At 45.8% G+C, this 24,858-nt stretch overlaps 1 protein-coding gene and 1 pseudogene across 1 annotated transcript; both read right to left on the bottom strand.

Moving 5' to 3' along the window:
* Window positions 1–242: 242 nt before the first annotated feature.
* Window positions 243–24,610, bottom strand: LOC114800101 (tripartite motif-containing protein 16-like; annotated as a pseudogene).
* LOC114800097 (tripartite motif-containing protein 16-like) lies at window positions 887–4,788 on the bottom strand. The gene is made up of 7 exons (XM_028997203.1): window positions 4,151–4,788; window positions 3,613–3,708; window positions 2,978–3,211; window positions 2,700–2,859; window positions 2,489–2,557; window positions 1,879–1,938; window positions 887–1,442 (listed from the first exon to the last, which is right to left on the bottom strand). The coding sequence occupies exons 1-7, from the start codon at window positions 4,736–4,738 to the stop codon at window positions 925–927; spliced, it is 1,725 nt and encodes a 574-aa protein (XP_028853036.1). The 5' UTR covers window positions 4,739–4,788; the 3' UTR covers window positions 887–924.
* Window positions 24,611–24,858: the final 248 nt, after the last annotated feature.

Genomic DNA, 24,858 nt, shown 5'->3' with positions numbered 1-24,858 from the left:
GGTTCGTAGGCGAGTGTGTTACCCATTAGGCTACTACCACTGAACCCTTATCAATTGTTATATACACAATATACAGTACAGGCCAAAGGTTTGGACACACCTTCTCATTCAATGTGTTAAGTACATAACTCCACATGTTCATTCATAGTTTTGATGCCTTCAGTGAGAATCTACCAACGTAAATGGTCATGAAAATAAAGAAAACACATTGAATGAGAAGGTGTCCAAACTTTTTGCCTGTACTGTATATTTAACTTGAGGTCCATATTTTCTGATCATCCTTGAGATGGTTCGACACCTTCATTTGAGTCCAGCTGTGTTTGATTGTACTGATTGGACTTGATTAGGAAGCCACACCTCCGTCAATATGAAACCTTGCAGCTCACAATACATGTCAAAGCAAATGAGAGTCATGAGGTTAAAGGAACTGCTTGAAGAGCTCAGAGACAGAATTGTGGCAAGGCCAAGATCTGGCAAAGGTTACAAAAAAATTCTGCAACACTTAAGGTTCTTACAGTTTTTTACAGGACACATTTCTCAAGACTTAGGTCACTTTTGCAAAACTCCTCACACAGTGAGCACAACAGAAGTCTATGTGGGCTAAACTGAGGATCAATTATAATTGCTTTGGCACAAATTGCATTCAATGACTACATCTCTCAAATTTCATGAATTCTTTTCTCACTCAGACACAACAACTGCCAAAAATCTTTGTACGTACAGGACATTTTGCACACGCTTACATACTGTTCTCAGAACTGTTAAACTTATGTTCAAAACAATAACATAATGCAAAACTGAAGAAGACCGCAAAATTCACAGGAGACTTGGGCAGAAGAAACAAGAAGAAGTGAGAGAAGCAGCAACACCAAAAGAGTCCATCTCAACTAAAACCTGTGAGTCTGAACTGGATTTAATTTTCCTTTACAGAAGCTTCACTGATGAATATAAATAAAGCCTGAACCCAGGATAGAGGGGCTGGGTGAAGGTGGTCTGGACTCTGTGCAGGAGGGTCATTGTGTCAGAGACGCTGTAGAAGGACAGAGTTCCTTCACTGTGGTCCACATACACTCCTATTCTGGAGGAGATGGAGACTGGAGGGAGTTTAGTCTCTTTATTATTGTGGAGGAAAGAGGGGCTGGATGTAGAATACAAACTCCAGGACTGATCATTACATCCAAACACACACTCATCACCACGCCCTTTCCTGCTGATGTTTTTATATGAGGCTGATATATAAACCCCATATTGACCACTCCACTCCACCTCCCAGTAGCAGCGTCCAGACACACCTTCTCTACACAGAACCTGATACCACCAATCAAATCTCTCTGGATGATCAGGATATGGCTGTTCCTGTGGTCTCCACATCACTCTTCTGTCCTCAGACAGATGGAGGTTTTTATTTGCTGTATTTGGATCCAGGGTGAACTGACTGGAATCTGATGGAGGTAAAAACAGGACAGATGTTGCACTGATTAAAACTCTTCATTTAAACCATTAAATTTACTGAAGATTAATTCATTTATTTAAAAGATCTATGTGATTGGATGTAGCTGTATTTTAAATATTTGATCTTGAGAGATTGGAGGCATTTTAATGATTTATGTTCCATACTTTGAACGAAATGTACATTAATTTATGTGTATTTTCATGTCTCTTTATGATTGTGTGTCTATGCATCCATATATAATTAAGTGTATGTATGTGTGTAAATTAGTGTCTGTATAAGTGTACGACTGCAGGTCTCTGTGTGTGTGTACGTGTATGTGTGGTTTTATATGTGTCTGTTTATATAGTCGTGTTTGTGTGGTGTGTGTATACGTGAGTGTGTGTGTGTGTGTGTGTGTGTGTGTGTGTGTGTGTTTTACAACTCACATTGTAAAAACTCCTCTCTGGTTCTAGGTTCTGTGTACAGACCAGGCTGGACTCCTGTCACTATGGAGACAGAGACGATCACATGACTACATTCTACCAGCAGTAGAAACATCATCACTAACTACTGATAAGAGGTGTAGCTACCAGCCAGGTAGACTGTGGTCATGTTCAGGTTCACGTCGCTACGCAGCTCCTCACTAATCATCATTATGTGTCGTGTTGATGGACTTTACCAACATCTTCAGTCCAGCAGGTCAACACAGAAAACACAGACCCATCTCTGTTCTCAGATTACTAGGTCTTCAGTAGCCTGTTATCAGTAGGGCTTTCTGCTTCATAGCAACATGGATTCATCTTGTACAGGATCTGGATTCTACTTCCATTACTAATGCATGATGAGGACCTTCTGACCTGCTGCTAGGTGGACTTCACCCTAATGAAGAACATCTGAAGTTACTGAAGTAACAAGCCCTTTATCTTCTGATCTCCTGCTACATCTGAGATACAACCAATATGTTCTGATACCAGATATTTATAGAATAAAAACAGCTCATCCTACAGGAGTCAGATGAAGATGAAGATCTGTTATAATAAAGCAGGGCTGACTTACTGGTAGGTGGATCCAGGTCCATACTCTGATATGTCTTGACTTCCAAGAATAAAGGAACTGCAGCTAAGACTAAAAGATCAAATTGACATTCAGATGAGTTTACTCGTCACCTTCTTCATGACGGATGAAAATATGGTTTTAATGACCTGCGACCCTGAACTGATGACGCGTTCTTAGAAAATGGACAGATGGAATAGAGTCTTCATGCTACCTGATCTGGAGATCTTCTCTACTTGTAGCTTGCAGAAATCATCCAGATGCTCTTCCAGTGCAGAGACAGATTCCTCTACAGCCTGAAAAGAGAAGCTGTGGTTGATGGTGATGTTGGGTACGTCTGCAGATCCAGGAGGGACACAGAGAGACGAGAAACTCTACAGAGAGACACAGACAAGAGACAGAAATGGAGAGAGACTTTAAACACACTTTACTGTGGAAAAGTGAAGAGCAGCTCCATACGAGAGGGACGCCTCTTCTGTAGATGATCACTACCTGGAGGAAATGGATGTGATCCTCTGTGTGTGAAAGCTGCTCCAGCTCAGCGTCTCTCCTCCTCAGATCAATGATCTCCTGCTCCAGTCGCTCCAGGTGTCCTTCAGCCAGACTCAGTTCAGCCTTCTCCTGATCTCTGATCATCTCACACACCTCAGAGCGTCTCCTCTTAATACGACGGATCATCTGAGTAAAGATCTTCTCACTGTCCTCCACTGCTGTCTGTGCAGAGTGCTGTTAGGAGACACAGAGAGAGGACGGGGTCCATTTGAAGCAGCAGACCCTCACTCAGCTCCTACTGCATTACATTTACATTTACAGCATTTATCAGACGCCCTTATCCAGAGCGACTTACAATCAATAGTTACAGGGGACAGTCTCCCTGGAGCAATTTAGGGTTAAGTGTCTTGCTCAGGGACACAAGTAAGTGGGATTTGAACCTGGATCTTCTGGTTCATAGGTGACTGTGTTACCCACTAGGCTACTACCACCTACTGGGAACCCAGACAAGCCTGGTCCCCACAGTGTGGTCTCAGTGGGACTGGAAAGTGTCCCAACACTGGGATCCTCTGGCTGACTGGAGGAGAGACCTGACTGAGTCCTGAAATGTCTCTTCTCCTCGCCTCACTTCTCACCTTGAGAGTCTCCACAGCCTTTCTCAGCTCCTGCAGCTCCTTCTCTCTCTCCTGGAGTCTCTGCTGGGATCTTCTCTGGGTCTCAACCAACTGCTTCTGCAGCAAGAAATCATGATGGACATTTTGGTAATGAAGTCCGAAACCACAGCGATCTTTACTTATCATATTATTTTAATAATTTTTACATTAAAATGGTTGAATTAGACATCATATAATGTAAAGGCTTCAAGGTGAAGAGATTTAGAGAAACTAGACCCTGCATCTTCTTCTCCAGACTCTTTTGTAAGAGGTTCCTTCACCAGATACTCCGCTACGTAGAACCTGCTTGAAACCTGAGTTCATGTGAGTTTTAGGTTTGGAATGTTCCCCATCTCAAGCCTCTGACTGAAAAATGTGGTTGTTCAAGTTCATCCCTGTAAGCAGTAAAAGAAGACTTCCTCCTTCTCTCCATTACTCACTCTGACACACAGTTCATCTGTTGAATAAAACATGTTGAAATGAAAGAAATATGGATTTTTTCTTAAAAAAAAGTTCGTACCTGTTTCTCGGTCCTTTCTGCTGCAGCTGAGACTGTATTGTGGTTTTTGTGTTTATCCGTCATACACAGATAACAGATGAACGTCTGATCAGTAAAACAGAAAAACTCCAGCAGCCTGTGATGCTGAGAGCAGATCTTCTCCTGCAGTGGTCCAGTAGCATCCGTCACTGTGTGTTTTCCTCCTGGATTTGCTTCATTATGAACCTTGAAGTGAGTCTCACAGTAGGAGACCAGACACACCAGACAGGACTTGACAGCTTTGACTTTTCTCCCAGTGCAGACGTCACACTCCACATCTCCAGGTCCAGCGTAACAGAGAGCTGGAGGAGCAGCCTGGAGTCTCATCTTCCTCACCTTCTCCACCAGATCAGCAATAATGTTGTTCTTGTGTAGATCAGGTCTTGGTCTGAAGGTCCGTCTGCACTGTGGACAGCTGTAGACGCCCTTCTGATCTTCTTCATCCCAGCAGCCCTTAATGCAGCTCAGACAGTAACTGTGTCCACAGTGAAGAGTCACCGGATCCTTCAGGAGATCCAGACAGACTGAACACGTGAACAGATCCTGATCTTCTGAAAGAACTTCAGCCATCTTCCTGCTTTAAACCCACCGAGCAGCAGAGAGACAAGAGAAGAGTTCAATTTTACTTTCATTTTTCTACAGTCGTGTTGTACGGGTGTCATTTGGTAAGACAGGTTGGGTGACTTGGGCGTGGCCCTGTGTGGCTCTGCAGACCTGACCAAAGCACTAAAAGCACTGACCACTTACACTAAAAGATACAGGTAGAGTAAAATAATATAGATTTTTTATTGAATTGAAGAATTGGGGCATCTGCATTCTAAATAATAAAGAGAAGTTTGCTTCTCCATTTTTGCTGAATATCTGAGTGCATCCTTCAAGTCGTCCTATACAGTGTTGGGAAGGTTACTTTTAAAATGTATTCCACTAAAGATTACAGAATACATGCCCCAAAATGTAGTTTGTAACATATTCCATTAAATTACTCAATGTGAGTAACGTATTCTGAATAATTTGGATTACTTAATATATTGTCATGCTATTTACAACTACATGAATGTAGCAATCACAGCTAATAAAAAGCTTTTCCTCAAACATTTCTTTATTTATAAAGCTTGAAAGTGGAAGAGTACAAACATAAAATATGGCATTGAAAAGTATTTACTGTTATGGTCACCAACATATTCCATCACTGTTAAAATAAAAAGCAGCCTTGCACAAGGAAAAAAATGCATTTTCAATGACCCTCTTCCTGATTAGGACAAAAAAACAATTCTCAAAAATTAAAAATATACTTTTTTGGCATTTTCTGTCAATATTATTCTTCCTCAAATAATATCAAAATACTAAAAATCCTTCTATACAAATCAGATATTTTAAACTTGATGTGACAATGACAAAATGCACTTTAAACCTTGCCACCTGTCAGGATTGCCTGCAGCTGGGCTCCACACCGGAACCCAATCCTGACGCCCCATAAATGCCGGAAGTTTCCGCCCGTTCGGGGTCGCTGGCATTTTCGTGAACTTTAGTTGGTAACACTGTTCGTAATTTGAGTTCTGGCAATCGCCACACGCCTACGGGTTAGTTTTAGTTTGTCTGTATTTAAGTTAAATCGTTTTCGGCCACCGCGCCATTGTTTATTTGTATTTCTTTATTGTTTATTTGTTAATAAAATCCCCTTCCCAACATGTCAAACCTCTGCGCTTCCTTCCCCCGTAAGTCCGTAGTCGTGACAGAATGCCAGCGACCCCCCCAAAAGCGCAGAGGTAAAAAACAGAGGAGAAGAAACGCCGCGAAGGACGCAGCCCGGCGCGGCGAACGCGGACGCCAGGGGAGAGACGCGCCGCCCGTTCTGGTGGAGCGTTTTCTCCCCGAGAAGCCGTGGTACGCGGCGCCGCGTGATGACGTCACCCCCGGGAAACTCCGCGAAACCCGGAAGCGACAACGTCAGCGGGTGAGTGGGCGGAGCGAGGACGTTGGCGTCGGCAGCAGCGAGGAAGTGACGTGGGCAGCGAGCGCAGAAGATGCGACCCCCACGATCTTCGGCATGTCGAGCCAAGAACTCTGCGCTCTGCTGGCAAGGCTCCCCGTGGACTGGGACGACACGGACGACGACGAGAGCACGGGAGACGAGAGTTGGGCTCCGCCCATCGCACCAGTCTGCGATCGTCGCAAGGTCCGTGGGGACCCACGTCACTTCCAGGGAGGTGAGAAGCGACAACAACGGCGGCGTTCCTCCAGCGAGGGGATGGGCAGCCTCCAGCCCGAATGGCCAGAGTACTGTCCCTGGGAGTTGATCGCACCCTGGGTCCAGGATGTCCGCAGGGTGGACGACCCTCGGAGTCACAGGTGGGAGGACACGGATGACGAAAGCGATGATGACGTGGATTTTCGTTGGGCAGTCGGGGCCGGGATGGCTCCACCCAGCGCGCGCGTCCGAGATTGTCGCGACATCCGTGAAGATCCACGTGACTTCCGAGGGTATGAGGTCGACACGGACCAACACGAGGATGACGCCGATTGGGCAGTCGGTGCCGGGATGGCTCCGCCCATCGTGCCCGTCTGTTGCGAGGTCCGTGGAAACCCACGTCAGTCCCAGAGGTGCGACAACAGTGAGGAGGAGGACAGCGATGCGGGCGTAAGCTGGTGGAACAGGGCGACAGGAGGTCGCCAACCAGCAACTGCACTGTCGGAACTGCCTCACAGGGAAGATGCCCTCCCAGTTCCAGTCGCCGACCCGCCTTCCCTCTGCTCGGACGTTCCCCAGCTGAACGGCAGCGCATCACCAGCGCCCCCGCATGCTGGAGAAGACGTCCACCACCCCCCACGCCACACGCCCACCACCATCTCCAGCGACGCTGCCTGGCAGCAGGGAGAGACCGACAGGAGTTTTCGGGACTTCCAGCAGAGACTGAGGGCGGAGTTTGATCGGCCAGAGCCTGAGCCATGGATCGAACTCTGCCCCTCCACCACATCCAGCGCCAGTCAGGATCCGGGGCAAGAAGACCAAGCACTGGCGGGCGACGAGAAGGTCGCGCCTCCCGAGATTCTGGCTGTGCCCCCTGAGGAGGTCCCGGAGAGCTCAGAGAGGGAACCAGACGACCCTCTCTTCTGTCTGTCTCTGTCTGTGTGTGTGTGTGTGCGTGGCATATGTGTCCGTATGTCGCCCCCACTTCCCCTCTTTGTGTCCACCAGATGGTGACCCAGCAGCAGAGCCGAACCCCAGGGAGGGAGTTCCCAACCTGACTGCACCGGTCCAAGGCGAGGTGGACGAGCCCCAAGGTACCCCTAAGTCCAGCCGGGGGGGGTGCTCCCCCAAAGAATTTTTTGGGGGGGTGCAGTTCGGGTTGGGGACTCCTCCTGAGGGGAGGGGAGGTGGGGAAGCGATGGAGCTGGGTCCTCCGGTAGCCAGTGAGGAGGGCGGGCCAGGCATGGGCCTGCGTCTGCCTCCAGAGGGGTGGAGCGCCATAGAGCCCCCGGGTAGGCATGAGGACCCAGCTGGGACAGACCGGAAGAGGGCCTGCTTGTCCCAACGGACGCAGAAGGGGCTAGCCGGATGGTCTGGCAATGCCCCCCCCTTGGCACCAGGGCCGTGCAGCGAGAGGGGCTGCATAGTCCCAGAAGGCACCAGCCTGGGGTGCCTGGAACAGTCGCCGGAGGCTCTGGGACAATCTCCCTGCGCGGTGCAGGGGGTGACACAAGAAGTGTCAGAGGGGACATGTGGAGACAGGGCCCACACGTACCCAGATGGATCGGCCCTGATTATTGTGTGCAGGTACGGGAGTCCGGGGCCGCCATGCGGGACCACGCCGGGGAGCCAGGCCGGAGGGTCCGGGGCCGCCATGCGGGACCCACGCCGGGGAGCCAGGCCGAGGGTCCGGGGCCGCCAAGCGGGACCACGCCGGGGAGCCAGGCCGAGGGTCCGGGGCCGCCAAGCGGGACCACGCCGGGGAGCCAGGCCGAGGGTCCGGGGCCGCCAAGCGGGACCACGCCGGGGGAGCCAGGCCGAGGGTCCGGGGCCGCCAAGCGGGACCACGCCGGGGAGCCAGGCCGAGGGTCCGGGGGCCGCCAAGCGGGACCACGACGGGAGCCAGGCCGAGGGTCCGGGGGCCGCCAAGCGGGACCCACGCCGGGGGAGCCAGGCCGAGGGTCCGGGGCCGCCACGCCTGACCACGCCGGGGAGCCAGGCCGAGGGTCCGGGGCCGCCAAGCGGGACCACGCCGGGAGCCAGGGCCGAGGGTCCGGGGCCGCCAAGCGGGACCACGCGGTGGAGCCAGGCCGAGGCACCGGGGCCGCCACGCCTGACCACGCCGGGGAGCCAGCCGAGGCACCGGGGCCGCCCACGCTGACCACGCCGGGGAGCCAGCCCGAGGCACACGGGCCGCCACGCTGACCACGCCGGGGAGCCAGCCCGATGCACCGGGGCCGCCACGCCTGACCACGCCGGGGAGCCAGCCCGAGGCACCGGGGCCGCCACGCCTGACCACGCCGGGGAGCCAGCCCGAGGGACCGGGGCCGCCACGCCTGACCACGCCGGGGAGCCAGCCCGAGGGACCGGGGCCGCCACGCCTGACCACGCCGGGGAGCCAGCCCGAGGGACCGGGGCCGCCACGCCTGACCACGCCGGGGAGCCAGCCCGAGGGACCGGGTCCTCCAAGGGGAGGATACAGCAGGGCAGGAGCCCTGTGGTTGCCGCCGTCCGCCCCGCCGCCTCCACTGATGGTACTGTTGGGGCTCCGAGGACGTAGCCCTTGGAGGGGGGGCTCTGTCAGGATTGCCTGCAGCTGGGCTCCACACCGGAACCCAATCCTGACGCCCCATAATGCCGGAAGTTTCCGCCCGTTCGGGGTCGCTGGCATTTTCGTGAACTTTAGTTGGTAACACTGTTCGTAATTTGAGTTCTGGCAATCGCCACACGCCTACGGGTTAGTTTTAGTTTGTCTGTATTTAAGTTAAATCGTTTTCGGCCACCGCGCCATTGTTTATTTGTATTTCTTTATTGTTTATTTGTTAATAAAATCCCCTTCCCAACATGTCAGACCTCTGCGCTTCCTTCCCCCGTAAGTCCGTAGTCGTGACACCACCAGATATAATTTTAAACGCAAGACAATATATGTTTTAATGCAACCCAGCAACATTACTTCATGGTCATTTACAAGAACCCTCTAAGTGTCAGTGCTGAACTGTTTGGTTGAAAAACTTAAACCCCCCCCAAATATCCAATAATTGGCTAACAATTGGCATAAACATATGAGGTGCTGATTTTCTAATGGGATTGCAAGTTTACAAAAGAATGAGGTTACAAGCCTTATCAGTGAAAAATACCAAGAAATGTATTATAAAAATGATTATAAATGCATGAATTAATTATTCCTCACACTCATACTGTACTTGGAGAAAATGGAACATTTTGCGGAAATGTTTGTCACTATTACATGCAGTACTACGCACACTTGTGCTTGCTCTGGAACGGGCAGATGGCTTTAGCGCACGACAGGCGGATCAGGTGCTGCCCGGCCGGATCAGACCGCCGTGTAATACATTTATTTCAACAAAATAACCGTATTCTGATTATTCCGTTACTCCCCAACACTGGTCCTGTACTGGATCAATTAAACTCTTTTTATTTGCTATTTAAATTCCTCCTCTCGGCTCTGCTGGTTCTACTTTAGAGCTGTTTCAGCGACTGCAGATTTCACACTGAATACTTCTCACAAGCAGGTGAGTGTACGCGTCTTTCGGCTTCGTGCCTTATTTCTGTTCATATTTGTTCGCTTCATTCTTAATCTTTCACCATGATGTGCACACGGTGTCCCAGGGTGACGTCCAAATACTTTTCACACTGGTCTAGGGTCAGGGACTTCAATCGTCGTGATTGCACTTACAGTTAACCGTTTATTACAAACAAACGATCAATAAACCAGCACTTCTGGTCAGTTGGGTCGGGGTTCAAGTCTCTGTTCTTCTCTTGTCTTCTGGTCACTCCAGACGCCATTTTAAGCCCTCTGCCCTATTACAGGCCACCAATCATGACAGGAAGGGGGAGGACGTCCTGAACTCTTCTTTAGAGTGTTCAGGACCTCAGACTGGCACAAAGGTTTACCTTCCAACAAGACAGTGACCCCGAGCACACAGCTAAAATAATGAAGGAGCGGCTTCACAAAAACTTCGTGACTGTTCTTGAATAGCCCAGCCAGAGCCCTGACTTAAAACCAAGTGAGCATCTCTGGAGAGACTAAAAATAGTCGTCCACCAACGTTTACCATCCAATCTGGCAGAACTGGAGAGGATCTGCAGGGAGGAATGGCAGAGGATCCCCAAATCCAGGTAGGAAAAACTTGCATCTTTCCCAAAAAGACTCATGACTGTATTAGATCAAAATGGTGCTTCTACTAAATACTGAGCAAATGGTCTGAATACTTAGGACCTTGTCATATTTCAGTTTTTCCTTGTTAATAAATCTGCAAAAATAACAACAATTCTGTGTTTTTCTGTCAATATGAGGTGCTGTGTGTACATTAATGAGGGAAAAAAATGAACTTAAATTATTTTAGCAAATGCAATATAAACAAAGAGTGAAAAATGTAAGAGAGTCTGAATACTTCCCGACTGTATCTGCTTTTTTTCTGGACAATAGATTTAATGACAACAGACTAGTGAGTGGAAGAGTGTAAACTCACATTCACTTTTAGAAACTTTATTAAACAACTAACTGTCTCATCCCCTTCTAGGGGTTGGGAAACATGACCACAAACAAGGGGAATGTGTGCGGTTGGAAGACACAGATACCAGGCCCAAGTGAAATATTGTGCTTTTATTTACAGTGAGTACCAAACCTAAAGTGCCATATACAACAAGTACACAACAATCCACAGGAGGACAACACACCATGAAAGGAGAGACAATGCAAATACACAAAAAAGCCACAACTAACAACCCCAACCACTCTATCACACAACAAAGGCTCATCTCCAACTCTACAACAATCCAAAACTCTCCTCTCGCCTCCTCCTCCTCCGGCTCCACAACAATGAGCCCCGACTGGTGGTTGGAATGGTCCTTAAATGCTCCCTGGGCCTGTGCGTTGATTGGCTGGCAGTTGATGAGGGAATTGGTGGGCGGAAACCTAATCCAAATCTCCGCCCAGCGGCCAGCCTGAAAGGGAAACACGCACAACACAGAGCACCCCACACCATCCTACGGCCCAAAGGACGTAACATAACAATCATATTTTAATGGCAATACACATTTAGGATTCTGGCTGGTTTGTTCATGTTGAATGGACTGTAACAGACTGGAGGTCCAGACACAGGAGACTTTGGCAGAAGAAACAAGAAGAAGTGAGAGAAGCAGCAACACCAAAAGAGTCCATCTCAACAAAAACCTGTGAGTCTGAACTGGATTTAATTTTCCTTTACAGAAGCTTCACTGATGATCCATAAAGTCCGATCCCAAACCCAGGATGGAGGGGCTGGGTGAAGGTGGTCAGGACTCTGTACAGGAGGGTCATTGTGTCAGAGACGCTGTAGAAGGACAGAGTTCCTTCACTGTGGTCCACATACACTCCTATTCTGGAGGAGATGGAGACTGGAGGGAGTTTAGTCACATTGTTATTGTGGAGGAAAGAGAATCTGAATGTAGAGCAGATCAAACTCCAGGACTGATCATTACGTCCAAACACACACTCATCACCACGCCCTTTCCTGCTGATGTTTTTATATGAGGCTGATATATAAATCCCGTAGTCACCAGTCCACTCCACCTCCCAGTAACAGCATCCAGACACACCTTCTCTACACAGAACCTGACACACATCAAATCTCTCTGGATGATCAGGATATGGCTGTTCCTGTGGTCTCCACGTCACTCTTCTGTCCTCCTCAGAAAGATGGAGGTTTTTATTTGCTGTATTTAGATCCAGGGTGAACTGACTGGAATCTGATGGAGGTAAAAACAGGACAGATGTTGCACTGATTAAAACTTTTTATTACAAACCGGATTCCAAAAAAGTTGTCACACTATACAAATCATGAATACAAACTGAATGCAATGATGTGGAGGTGCCAACTTGGCTGGTAGTAGCCTAGTGGGTAACACACTCGCCTATGAACCAGAAGACCCGGGTTCAAATCCCGCTTACTACCATTGTGTCCCTGAGCAAGACACTTAACCCTAAATTGCTCCAGGGGGGGACTGTCCCTGTAACTACTGATTGTAAGTCGCTCTGGATAAGGGCGTCTGGTAAATGCTGTAAATGTAAACTTCTAATATTTTATTCAGAATAGAACATAAATCCCACAACAAAAGTTTAAACTGAGAAAATGTCTCATTTTAAGGGAAAAATATGTTGATTCAGAATTTCATTGTGTCAACAAATCCCAAAAAAGTTGGGACAAGACCATTTTCACCACTGTGTGGCATCTCCACTTCTTCTTACAACACTCAACAGACGTCTGGGGACCAAGGAGACCAGTTTCTCAAGTTTAGAAATAGGAATGCTCTCCCATTCTTGTCTAATACAGGCCTCTAACTGTTCACTCGTCTTGGGCCTTCTTTGTCGCACCTTCCTCTTTATGATGCGCCAAATGTTCTCTATAGGTGAAAGATCTGGACTGCAGACTGGCCATTTGAGTACCCGGATCCTTCTCCTACGCAGCCATGATGTTGTGATTGATGCAGAATGTGGTCTGGCATTATCTTGTTGAAAAATGCAGGGTCTTCCCTGAAAGAGATGACGTCTGGATGGGAGAATCTGTTGTTCTAAAACCTGAATATATTTTTCTGCCTTTCCAGACATGCAAGCTGCAGGCTTCTGAACTGAGCGTTGACAACAACTTGGGTTGTCCTTGTCCTTGTCAGGATTGACGGCACCGGGACTCATCACCTGTGCCCAATCCAGACAGCAGTTAAAAGCTGGGGATTTCCGCCCCTTCGGGAGTGGCAGCATTTTCGTGAACTTGACTTGGCAACCTTGTATGTGTTAGTATTTTAAGTTCTGGCAATCGCCACATGCCTGCGGGTTTGTTTATGTTGTTCCCCTTTATTTCACTTTTCAGCCACCGTGCTGATGTTTATTGTTTATTTATAGTAAAATCCCTTCCCAGCATGTCCCGCCTCTGCGCTTCCTTTCCCCATCAGCTCGCCGTCATGACAGTCCTCTTTGGACCGGATGACCAAAGATTTCCAAAAAAATGCCTGAGCTTGTGGATCTTGCTTAGAAATGGCTTCTTCTTTGACCTGTAGAGTTGGCAACGGCGGATGGCACGGTGGATTGTGTTCACTGACGATGGTTTCTGGAAGTATTCCTGAGCCCATTCTGTGATCTCCTTTACAGTAGCGTTCCTGGTTGTGGTGCAGTGTTGTTTAAGGGCCCGGAGATCATGGGCATCCAGTATGGTTTTACGGCATTGACCCTTGACGTGTGTGCACAGACATTGTTCCAGATTCTGTGAATCTTCGGATGTTGTTATGCGCAGTTGATGATGATAGATGCAAAGTCTTTGCAATGTTTTGCTGGGTAACACCTTTCTGATATTGCTCCACTATCTTTCTGCGCAACATTGTGGGAATTGGTGATCCTCTACCCATCTTGGCTTCTGAGAGACACTGCCACTCTGAGAAGCTCTTTTTATACCCAATCATGTTGCCAATTGACCTAATTAGTGTCTTCCAGGTCTTTGTTCTGCTCAAATTTACTTTTTCCAGTCTCTTATGGCTACTTGTCCCAACTTTTTGGGGATTTGTTGACACCGTGAAATTTTGAATCAACATAATTTTCCTTTAAAATGATACATTTACTCGGATTAAACATTTGATTTGTAATATACATTCTATTACAAATAAAATATTGACATTTGCCATCTCCACATCATTGCATTCAGTTTTTATTCACAATTTGTTTAGTGCCACTGAGCAAAGCACCGTCCCCACACACTGCTCCCCGGGCGCCTGTCATAGCTGCCCACTGCTCACCAAGTGTGATGGTTAAATTTAGAGGACACATTTCACTGTGTGCACCGTGTGCTGTGCTGATGTGTATCACAATGACATTCACTTTTCTTTTTATGGGCCTTTAACACAGTTTAAGTTTTATTTTTGTTTGATACATAAGAGACCTTTTCACCTGTATGTGTGTGAGCATTTCATACGTGTGTGTGTGCTTTTCATCTGTATGTGTGTGAGCATTTCACACGTGTTTGTGTAACAAAAGTCTGAAATATTTCCTAAACGGCCCCTCATAATATATAAATAAGTGTGTTTGTGAGTAAATTACTGTCTGTAATGCAGGTCTGTGTGTGTGTGTGCGTGCATATGTCTGTGTTTGTGTATGTGTGTGTTTATGTGTCTGTTTATATACAGTCGTGTTTGTGTGTGTATACGTGGTGTATATGTGTGTGTGTGTGCGTGTGTTTATGTGTCTGTTTATATAGTCGTGTTTGTGTGGTGTGTGTATACGTGTGTGTGTGCGTGTGTTTATGTGTCTGTTTATATATAGTCGTGTTTGTGTGTGTGTATACGTGGTGTATATGTGTGTGTGTGCGTGTTTATGTGTCTGTTTATATAGTCGTGGTGTATACGTGTGTGTGTGTGCGTGTGTTTACGTGGTGTATACGTGTGTGTGTGTTTATGTGTCTGTTTATATAGTCGTGGTGTATACGTGTGTGTGTGTGCGTGTGTTTACGTGGTGTATACGTGTGTGTTTATGTGTCTGTTTATATAGTCGTGGTGTATACGTGTGTGTGTGTGTGTGTGCGTGTGTTTATGTGTCTGATTATATATAGTCGTGTTTGTGTAGTGTGTGTGTATACGTGAGTGTGTGTGTGTGTGTGTGCGTGTATGTGTGGCTTTATATGTGTATGTTTATATAGTCGTGTTTGTGTGGTGTGTGTATACGTGGTGTATACGTGTGTGTGTGTGTATGTGTGTGTTTATGTATCTGTTTATATAGTCGTGTTTGTGTGGTGTGTGTATACGTGAGTGTGTGTGTGCGCGTGCGTGTGTGTGTATGTGTGTGTTTTAGGGCTGCAACTAACAATTATTTTAATAATCGATTAATCTGTCGATTGTTTTTTTTTAATCGTAGAATCGGATAAAAAAAAAGAAAAAAAAAGAAAAGCATTCATTTCCAACCCTTTATTCAAAAACAGAACTAAAATCTTTAGAAAGTGCACAAACATGTTGCTCCTTGAGTACAGTAATAATAATAAAATAAAAATTGATGAACACAAAAAACATACACATGTATGCTTTACATCTGACAAATATAGACTTTTTTTTTTTTAAATAACGTGCCACCTGAGCTGCCAGAACGATAAATAATTTATAAAAAACAATACAAATCAGAAAATTTAACAGGATTTGTTTGAATGTCAGAACTTGTCCTCTACACTACACTGCAGATGCACACACTCGCAGACGCACACACTCACAAACTCTCACACTGACACACACACACTGCAAAAAATGCTAACTTAGTAGTTTTGTCCTGATTTCAGTCCAAATCTCTAAAAAAATCTTAAATCAAGATACATTTACTAGACACATGAAATATCATAAGAAATTATGTCTTGTTTTCTGATAACACATAAAAAAAGTGATTGTTTGTTTAAAAATTATCTGCCAATGGGGTAAGAAAACTAATCTTAATGAGATATAATCTCAAACAGAAGTTTTAAGCATAACTTGCCATTCTCATGCCATTTTTCTTGTCTAGTAATCTTGATTTAAGATTTTTTAGATATTTGGACTGGAAACGAGACAAAATTACTAGGTAAAAAAAGCTTTTTTTGCAGTGTAGCTATACATGACAACAGATTGAAAAATGAATGGTCCAAAAAAGGCTAGGGAATTAAAAACATGTCTTTAGTCTTTTAATGCAAAGTAACTATAGCAGCCCTGCTTTACTACTGTTATTAACGCGCTAATGCTAACTTGTCATACTGGATGACGGGTAAACATTTATATTTACAGCATTTATCAGACTCCCTTATCCAGAGCGACTTACAATCAGTACTTACTCCCCCTGGAGCAACTTAGGGTTAAGTGTCTTGCTCAGGGACACAATAGACGAGTCGTCCACGCGGAGACGCAGAGAACAGTCCAAACGCTGTTTCATCCCCCCTCCACACCTGTAGGTGGCGCTGTAAGTCCCCGTCTAGTTCTCCTCCGCGGCGAGTTAAACACCAGCACCAGGGACATTACTTTCCTCACTTCAAAACGGAACTAAAGTAGGATTCTGTAGCGACTTCCCCTGCTGCTGAACTCCCTTCTTCCTCCTCAAACACTCCAACATGTTTGTGTTTCAGGTGCTGGATCATTGCCATGGTGCTCCCGTGCCATGTCGCTTTTGCATATTTTCGTGCAGATTTCTCTGCCTCCACCATGTATCTGTCCTCTACCTCCGCTCGTTTTTTTATTTTTGCTCCGTGCTGTCTACGAGACACCAAACTCTGCTAGCATCTGTGCCGAGTGTGTTCACGCCGCTCCGCGCTCAAATAAAGTTTTTTTTAAAATAATCAAACATCTCCGCATCGCGCGACATAACGAATCGATTAGGAAATTCGTTGCCAACTCTTTTAGTAATCGATTTTTATTGATTCAATCGATTTGTTGTTGCAGCCCTAGTGTGTTTATGTGTCTGTTTATATAGTTGTGTTTGTGTGGTGTGTGTATATGTGGTGTATACGTGTGTGTGTGTGTGTGCGTGTGTATATGTGGTGTATATGTGTGTGTTTGTGTGTGTGCGTGTGTGTATGTCTGTGTTTATGTGTCTGTTTATATAGTCGTGTTTGTGTGGTGTGTGTATATGTGGTGTATACGTGTGTGTTTGTGTGTGTTTGTGTGTGTGTATGTCTGTGTTTATGTGTCTGTTTATATAGTCATGTTTGTGTGGTGTGTGTATATGTGGTGTATACGTGTGTGTTTGTGCGTGTGCGTTTGTGTGTCTGTTTATATAGTCGTGTTTGTGTGGTGTGTGTATACGTGTGTGTTTGTGTGTGTGTGTGTGTGTATGTCGGTGTTTATGTCTGTGTTTATGTGTCTGTTTATATAGTCGTGTTTGTGTGGTGTGTGTATATGTGGTGTATACGTGTGTGTTTGTGTGTGTGTATGTCTGTGTTTATGTGTCTGTTTATATAGTCGTGTTTGTGTGGTGTGTGTATATGTGGTGTATACGTGTGTGTTTGTGTGTGTGCGTTTGTGTGTCTGTTTATATAGTCGTGTTTGTGTGGTGTGTGTATACGTGGTGTATACGTGTGTGTTTGTGTGTGTGTGTGTGTGTGTATGTCGGTGTTTATGTCTGTGTTTATGTGTCTGTTTATATAGTCGTGTTTGTGTGGTGTGTGTATACGTGAGTGTGTGTGTGTGTGTGTGTGTGTGTTTTACAACTCACATTGTAAAAACTCCTCTCTGGTTCTAGGTTCTGTGTACAGATCAGGCTGGACTCCTGTCACTATGGAGACAGAGACGATCACATGACTACATTCTACCAGCAGTAGAAACATCATCACTAACTACTGATAAGAGGTGTAGCTACCAGCCAGGTAGACTGTAGTCATGTTCAGGTTCACGTCGCTACGCAGCTCCTCACTAATCATCACTATGTGTCGTGTTGATGGACTTTACAATCATCTTCAGTCCAGCAGGTCAACACAGAAAACACAGACCCATCTCTGTTCTCAGATTACTAGGTCTTCAGTAGCCTGTTATCAGTAGGGCTTTCTGCTTCATAGCAACATGGAATCATCTTGTACAGGATCTGGATTCTACTTCCATTACTAATGCATGATGAGGACCTTCTGACCTGCTGCTAGGTGGACTTCACCCTACTGAAGAATATCTATGGAACTCATCACAACTGTTAACAAGCCCTTTATCTTCTGATCTCAACCAATATGAGATACAACCAATGTGTTCTGATACCAGATATTTATAGAATAAAAACCGCTCATCCTACAGGAGTCAGATGAAGATGAAGATCTGTTATAATAAAGCAGGGCTGACTTACTGAAAGGTGGATCCAGGTCCATACTCTGATATGTCTTGACTTCCAAGAATAAAGGAACCGCAGCTAAGACTAAAAGATCAAATTGACATTCAGATGAGTTTACTCGACACCTTCTTCATGATGGATGAAAATATGGTTTTAATGAAAGTATTGATGACCTGCGACCCTGAACTGATGACACGTTCTTAGAAAATGGACAGATGGAATAGAGTCTTCATGCTACCTGATCTGGAGATCTTCTGTATTTATTGCTTGCAGAAATCTTCCAGCTGCTCTTCCAGTGCAGAGACAGATTCCTCTACAGCCTGAAAAGAGAAGCTGTGGTTGATGGTGATGTTGGGTACGTCTGTAGATCCAGGAGGGACACAGAGAGACGAGAAACTCTACAGAGAGACACAGACAAGAGACAGAAATGGAGAGAGACTTTAAACACTTTACTGGGGAAAAGTGAAGAGCAGATCCAGAGGAGAGAAGTTGGTGAGGGACGCCCCTTCTGTAGATGATCAGAGAGAAGTGATGTTACCTGGAGGAAATGGATGTGATCCTCTGTGTGTGAAAGCTGCTCCAGCTCAGCGTCTCTCCTCCTCAGATCAATGATCTCCTGCAACAGTCGCTTCAGGTGTCCTTCAGCCAGACTCAGTTCAGCCTTCTCCTGATCTTGGATCATCTCAAACCCCTCAGAGCATATCTTCTCAATGGAGCAGATAATCTGACTAAAGATCTTCTCACTGTCCTCCACTGCTGCCTGTGCAGAGCGCTGGTAGGAGACACAGAGAGAGGACGGGGTCCATTTGAAGCAGCAGACCCTCACTCAGCTACAAGACTCTCTTGTCAATCCTGAAGAGGCTTGGAATTTGGGGCTCAGCATGGCAGTGGTTTGCTTCCTACCTTGATGAGCGATCTTACCAAGTGACTTGGAAAGGATCCACCTCTACCTCACGTAGACTCTCCACTGGTGTCCCTCAAGGCTCGGTGCTAGGTCCTCTCCTTTTCTCCCTCTACACGAGATCAGTTGGTGAGGTCATTTCCTCACATGGATTATCCTACCACTGCTATGCTGATGACACACAACTCCTCTTCTCCTTTCCTCCCTCTGATCTTCATGCTGCTTCCAAAATCTCTGCATGTCTAACAGACATCTCGTCTTGGATGGCAGCCCATCACCTCCAACTCAATCCCACCAAAACTGAACTAATATTCATTCCAGCAGATTCTTCACCACATCAGGATCTTGCTATTTACCTGGACAACTCACAGCTCTCTCCTTCTACAACAGCCCGCAACCTTGGAGTAACAATAGACAACCAACTCGCCTTCTCAACTCACATCAGCAATCTTTCCCGCTCATGTAGATTCCTTCTCTACAATATCAAACGAATCCGCCCTTATCTGTCAACACAGGCCACCCAACTACTGGTTCAGTCCTTAGTAATCTCACGACTGGACTACTGCAACTCCCTTCTAGCTGGTCTACCACTATGTTCCATCCGACCTCTACAACTCATACAAAATGCAGCAGCACGACTGATCTTCAACCGTCCCAAATTCTCCCACACCGCCCCTCTGCTACGTTCCCTCCACTGGCTCCCAGTAGCTGCACGCATCAGGTTCAAAATACTGATGCTGGCCTACAAAGCCAAACATGGAGTAGCACCATCCTACCTCACAGCCCTTATTACACCTCGCACTGCACCTCGTATACTCCGAGCCTCCAGTACTGCTCGCCTGGTCCCTCCATCTCCGAAGGTAAAAGGAAGACGCTCATCTAGACTCTTCTCCGTCTTGGCCCCTCGGTGGTGGAATGAACTTCCCCTCGAGGTCAGAACAGCTCAGTCACTGAGCACCTTCAAACAACAGCTCAAGACCTTCCTCTTTAAAGAATATTTAGATTAAATTGTAATTTTCTTGTTGTCGAACTTTGTGTACAGAATCTACAACAGAGTGAATAAAATAGATGTATTCATAGTTGGGGGTCCTAGTGAACCGGAATTGATCTCTTCATCGATGGTAACTTGAAAGCACGTTGTAAGTCGCTCTGGATAAGGGTGTCTGCCAAATGCCATAAATGTAAATGTAAATGTACTACTGGGACCCCAGACAGCAGCCTGGTCCCCACAGTGTGGTGTCTCAGTGGGACTGGAAAGTGTCCCAACTAGGGCTGCAACAACAAATCGATTGAATCAATAAAAATCGATTACTAAAAGAGTTGGCAACGAATTTCCTAATCGATTCGTTATGTCGCGCGATGCGGAGATGTTTGATTATTTAAAAAAAAAATGTATTTGAGCGCGGAGCGGCGTGAACACACTCGGCACAGATGCTAGCAGAGTTTGGTGTCTCGTAGACAGCACGGAGCAAAAATAAAAAAACGAGCGGAGGTAGAGGACAGATACATGGTGGAGGCAGAGAAATCTGCACGAAAATATGCAAAAGCGACATGGCACGGGAGCACCATGGCAATGATCCAGCACCTGAAACACAAACATGTTGGAGTGTTTGAGGAGGAAGAAGGGAGTTCAGCAGCAGGGTAAGTCGCTACAGAATCCTACTTTAGTTTTGAAGTGAGGAAAGTAATGTCCCTGGTGCTGGTGTTTAACTCGCCGCGGAGGAGAACTAGACGGGGACTTACAGCGTCACCTACAGGTGTGGAGGGGGGATGAAACAGCGTTTGGACTGTTCTCTGCGTCTCCGCGTGGACGACTCGTCTATTGTGTCCCTGAGCAAGACACTTAACCCTAAGTTGCTCCAGGGGGACTGTCCCTGTAAGTACTGATTGTAAGTCGCTCTGGATAAGGGAGTCTGATAAATGCTGTAAATATAAATGTTTACCCGTCATCCAGTATGACAAGTTAGCGTTAGCGCGTTAATAACAGTAGTAAAGCAGGGGTGCTATAGTTACTTTGCATTAAAAGACTAAAGACATGTTTTTATTCCCTAGCCTTTTTTGGACCATTCATTTTTCAATCTGTTGTCATGTATAGCTACACTGCAAAAAAAGCTTTTTTTACCTAGTAATTTTGTCTCGTTTCCAGTCCAAATATCTAAAAAATCTTAAATCAAGATTACTAGACAAGAAAAATGGCATGAGAATGGCAAGTTATGCTTAAAACTTCTGTTTGAGATTATATCTCATTAAGATTAGTTTTCTTACCCCATTGGCAGATAATTTTTAAACAAACAATCACTTTTTTTATGTGTTATCAGAAAACAAGACATAATTTCTTATGATATTTCATGTGTCTAGTAAATGTATCTTGATTTAAGATTTTTTTAGAGATTTGGACTGAAATCAGGACAAAACTACTAAGTTAGCATTTTTTGCAGTGTGTGTGTGTGTGTCAGTGTGAGAGTTTGTGAGTGTGTGCGTCTGCGAGTGTGTGCATCTGCAGTGTAGTGTAGAGGACAAGTTCTGACATTCAAACAAATCCTGTTAAATTTTCTGATTTGTATTGTTCTTTATTTTTTATAAATTATTTATCGTTCTGGCAGCTCAGGTGGCACGTTATTTAAAAAAAAAAAAAGTCTATATTTGTCAGATGTAAAGCATACATGTGTATGTTTTTTGTGTTCATTTTTATTGGGTCTGTCAGGAAGACAGACCATTTATTATTGTGCTATGAATGGCAAAAAAGAACATGTCTTACGTTAAAGACCGCCACGCGAAGACCGTCAAACGTAAAGAAACAACGGAGTGGTCAGGCCGAAGGCCTGACCACTCCGCACACAATGATATATTTTTTGTTTTGGTAGGTCGTACGGCCCGTCCACAAATTGGGTTAAAATGTGTAAAAAGTACCGTTTACTATCATGCCGGGAACACGTTTTTGGCTCCCTGAGGCTAACCGCTGAAGCTAGCGACCCGAAAATCGAGTCTTACGATCCGACGTATGGGACGAGTTGGTGGCACCAACCGGGGTTTGAAAAAGCCGGAAAACTGTGAAAAAGGCAATAAAAGGACACGTCTTACGTCCAAGGCCGCCACGATAAGACCGTGAAACGCACAGAAACAACCTGACCACTCCGCACACGATGATATATTTTTTGTCGCACGGCCCGTCCACAAATCGGGTTCAAAGCGTAAAAAGTGCGGTTTACTCTTGCGCAGAGGAAGAGGTTTTCAGCTCCCTGTGACCAGCCGTAAAAGCTAGAGACACGGGAGTCGAGGCGAGGCCAAAGGCCTCGCCGAGACACACGATCTGACACATTGGATGTGTTGCTACCGCCAACAGTGGTCAGGAACACATGGGAAATAGGGAAGAAGGCCAAAAAGGCCATGTCTCGCATTTGTGGCTGCCACGCTAAGGCCGTGAGACGCACAAAAAAACGGAGAGGTCAGACCGAAGGCCTGACCTCTCCACACACAATGACGTATTGGTTGCTTCTTTGGGGATTACAGGAGGGCCACAAATCACGTCCAAAACATTAAAAGTGTGAAAAAATCTGGTTTCCAAGAATTTGCGATGAAACGCTTCACAGCACACACACGAATCTCATATCAAATCGTGCGGCTTGTCGTTACGCACGGTTTGACGTATGGCTCGGCTCGGCCGGATTTACGGCCCGCGCGCAATTAGCGAAAAAGCGTTTTCGGAACGCGTTTATTATTCTAGCCCAAAATTGGACTTTTTTGGAGTTTGCGTCCAGACGGTTTGACATACAAAGAAGATATTGATGTCGTCTCGTAGATCTCGCCAAGGCCGACAATTTGGTTTATCGTATGGTTTATCGCCGTCTGACTTACGGATCATGCACAAATTTGGGAAAACAAAAAAGTGTAAATGCGCGAAAAAAAAAAATGTATTTATTATTATTTATTTCAGCCTTTTTTCGGCAATTAATGCGGGTCGTACCGAAGCACGCACACCCGCGTGCTATATATCAAAAATTAGAACTTTATTGTGTGAGGTCTGGACTGGGCCTGGCCGAGCTATTAACGCTGAAACAGGGTCATTTCCCATTCGAATGTATTGATCGCTAATTTTAGCATTGGTAGCATTTGTAAAATAAAACTTCTTTGAAGTGATACTGCAGTACCACAGTAAAGAAGCCCCATTTTACAAATTCCATGCCCGCAGCTGTGACCAATGCCTGGACAGATCCATCAAAATTTCCCCTGAAATTTTGGCTTCTAGTTTTATTATTATTACTGTACTCAAGGAGCAACATGTTTGTGCACTTTCTAAAGATTTTAGTTCTGTTTTTGAATAAAATGTTGGAAATGAATGCTTTTCTTTTTTTTTTTTTATCCGATTCTACGATTAATCAAAAAAAAACAACGATAGAATCGCTTATTAAAATAATCGTTAGTTGCAGCCCTAGTCCCAACACTGAGTTCCTCACTGGCTGACTGGAGGAGAGACCTGACTGAGTCCTAAAATGTCTCTTTTCCTCGCCTCACTTCTCACCTTGAAAGTCTCCATAGCCTTTATCAGCTCATACAGCGTCTCCTCTCTTTCCTGGCGTCTCCGCTGGAATCTTCTCTGGGTCTCAACCAACTGCTTCTGCAGCAAGAAATCATGATGGACATTTTGGTAATGAAGTCTGAAACTACGCCTTCAGTGATCTTTTTTTTACTTTCTTTACTGCTTGAAACCTGAGTACATGTGAGTTTTAGGTTTGGAATGTTCTCCATCTCAAGCCTGTGACTGAAAAATGTGGTTGTTCAAGTTCATCTCTGTAAGCAGTAAAAGAAGACTTCCTCCTTCTCTCCATTACTCACTCTGACACACAGTTCATCTGTTGAATAAAACATGTTGAAATGAAGGAAATATGGATTTTTTATTAAAAAAAAGTTCGTACCTGCTTCTCGGTCCTTTCTGCTGCAGCTGAGACGGTATCGTGGTGTTTGTGTTTATCCGTCATACACAGATAACAGATGAACGTCTGATCAGTAAAACAGAAAATCTCCAGCAGCCTGTGATGCTGAGAGCAGATCTTCTCCTGCAGTGGTCCAGTAGCATCCGTCACCGTGTGTTTTCCTCCTGGATTTGCTTCATTATGAACTTTGAAGTGAGTCTCACAGTAGGAGACCAGACACACCAGACAGGACTTGACAGCTTTGACTTTTCTCCCAGTGCAGACGTCACACTCCACATCTCCAGGTCCAGCGTAACAGAGAGCTGGAGGAGCAGCCTGGAGTCTCATCTTCCTCACCTTCTCCACCAGATCAGCAATAATGTTGTTCTTGTGTAGATCAGGTCTTGGTCTGAAGGTACGTCTGCACTGTGGACAGCTGTAGACGCCCTTCTGATCTTCTTCATCCCAGCAGCCCTTAATGCAGCTCAGACAGTAACTGTGTCCACAGTGAAGAGTCACCGGATCCTTCAGGAGATCCAGACAGACTGAACACGTGAACAGATCCTGATCTTCTGAAAGAACTTCAGCCATCTTCCTGCTTTAAACCCACCGAGCAGCAGAGAGACAAGAGAAGAGTTCAATTTTACTTTCATTTTTCTACAGTCGTGTTGTACGGGTGTCATTTGGTAAGACAGGTTGGGTGACTTGGGCGTGGCCCGGTGTGGCTCTGCAGACCTGACCAAAGCACTATTACACTAAAACATACAGGTAGAGTAAAATTATATAAGAATTGGGGCATCTGTAAATGTGACACTCACAAAAGTTTTGTTGAGATTTTATTTCTAGATTCCTTTCCTTCTATTGCAACAGTATTTCATTTTATTCTGAT

Source organism: Denticeps clupeoides, chromosome 11 (assembly GCF_900700375.1).
Source record: "Denticeps clupeoides chromosome 11, fDenClu1.1, whole genome shotgun sequence".
Lineage (NCBI taxonomy): Eukaryota > Metazoa > Chordata > Actinopteri > Clupeiformes > Denticipitidae > Denticeps > Denticeps clupeoides.
The sequence above is the reverse complement of the archived record's forward strand: the minus strand, read 5'-3'. Positions and strand labels throughout refer to the sequence as shown.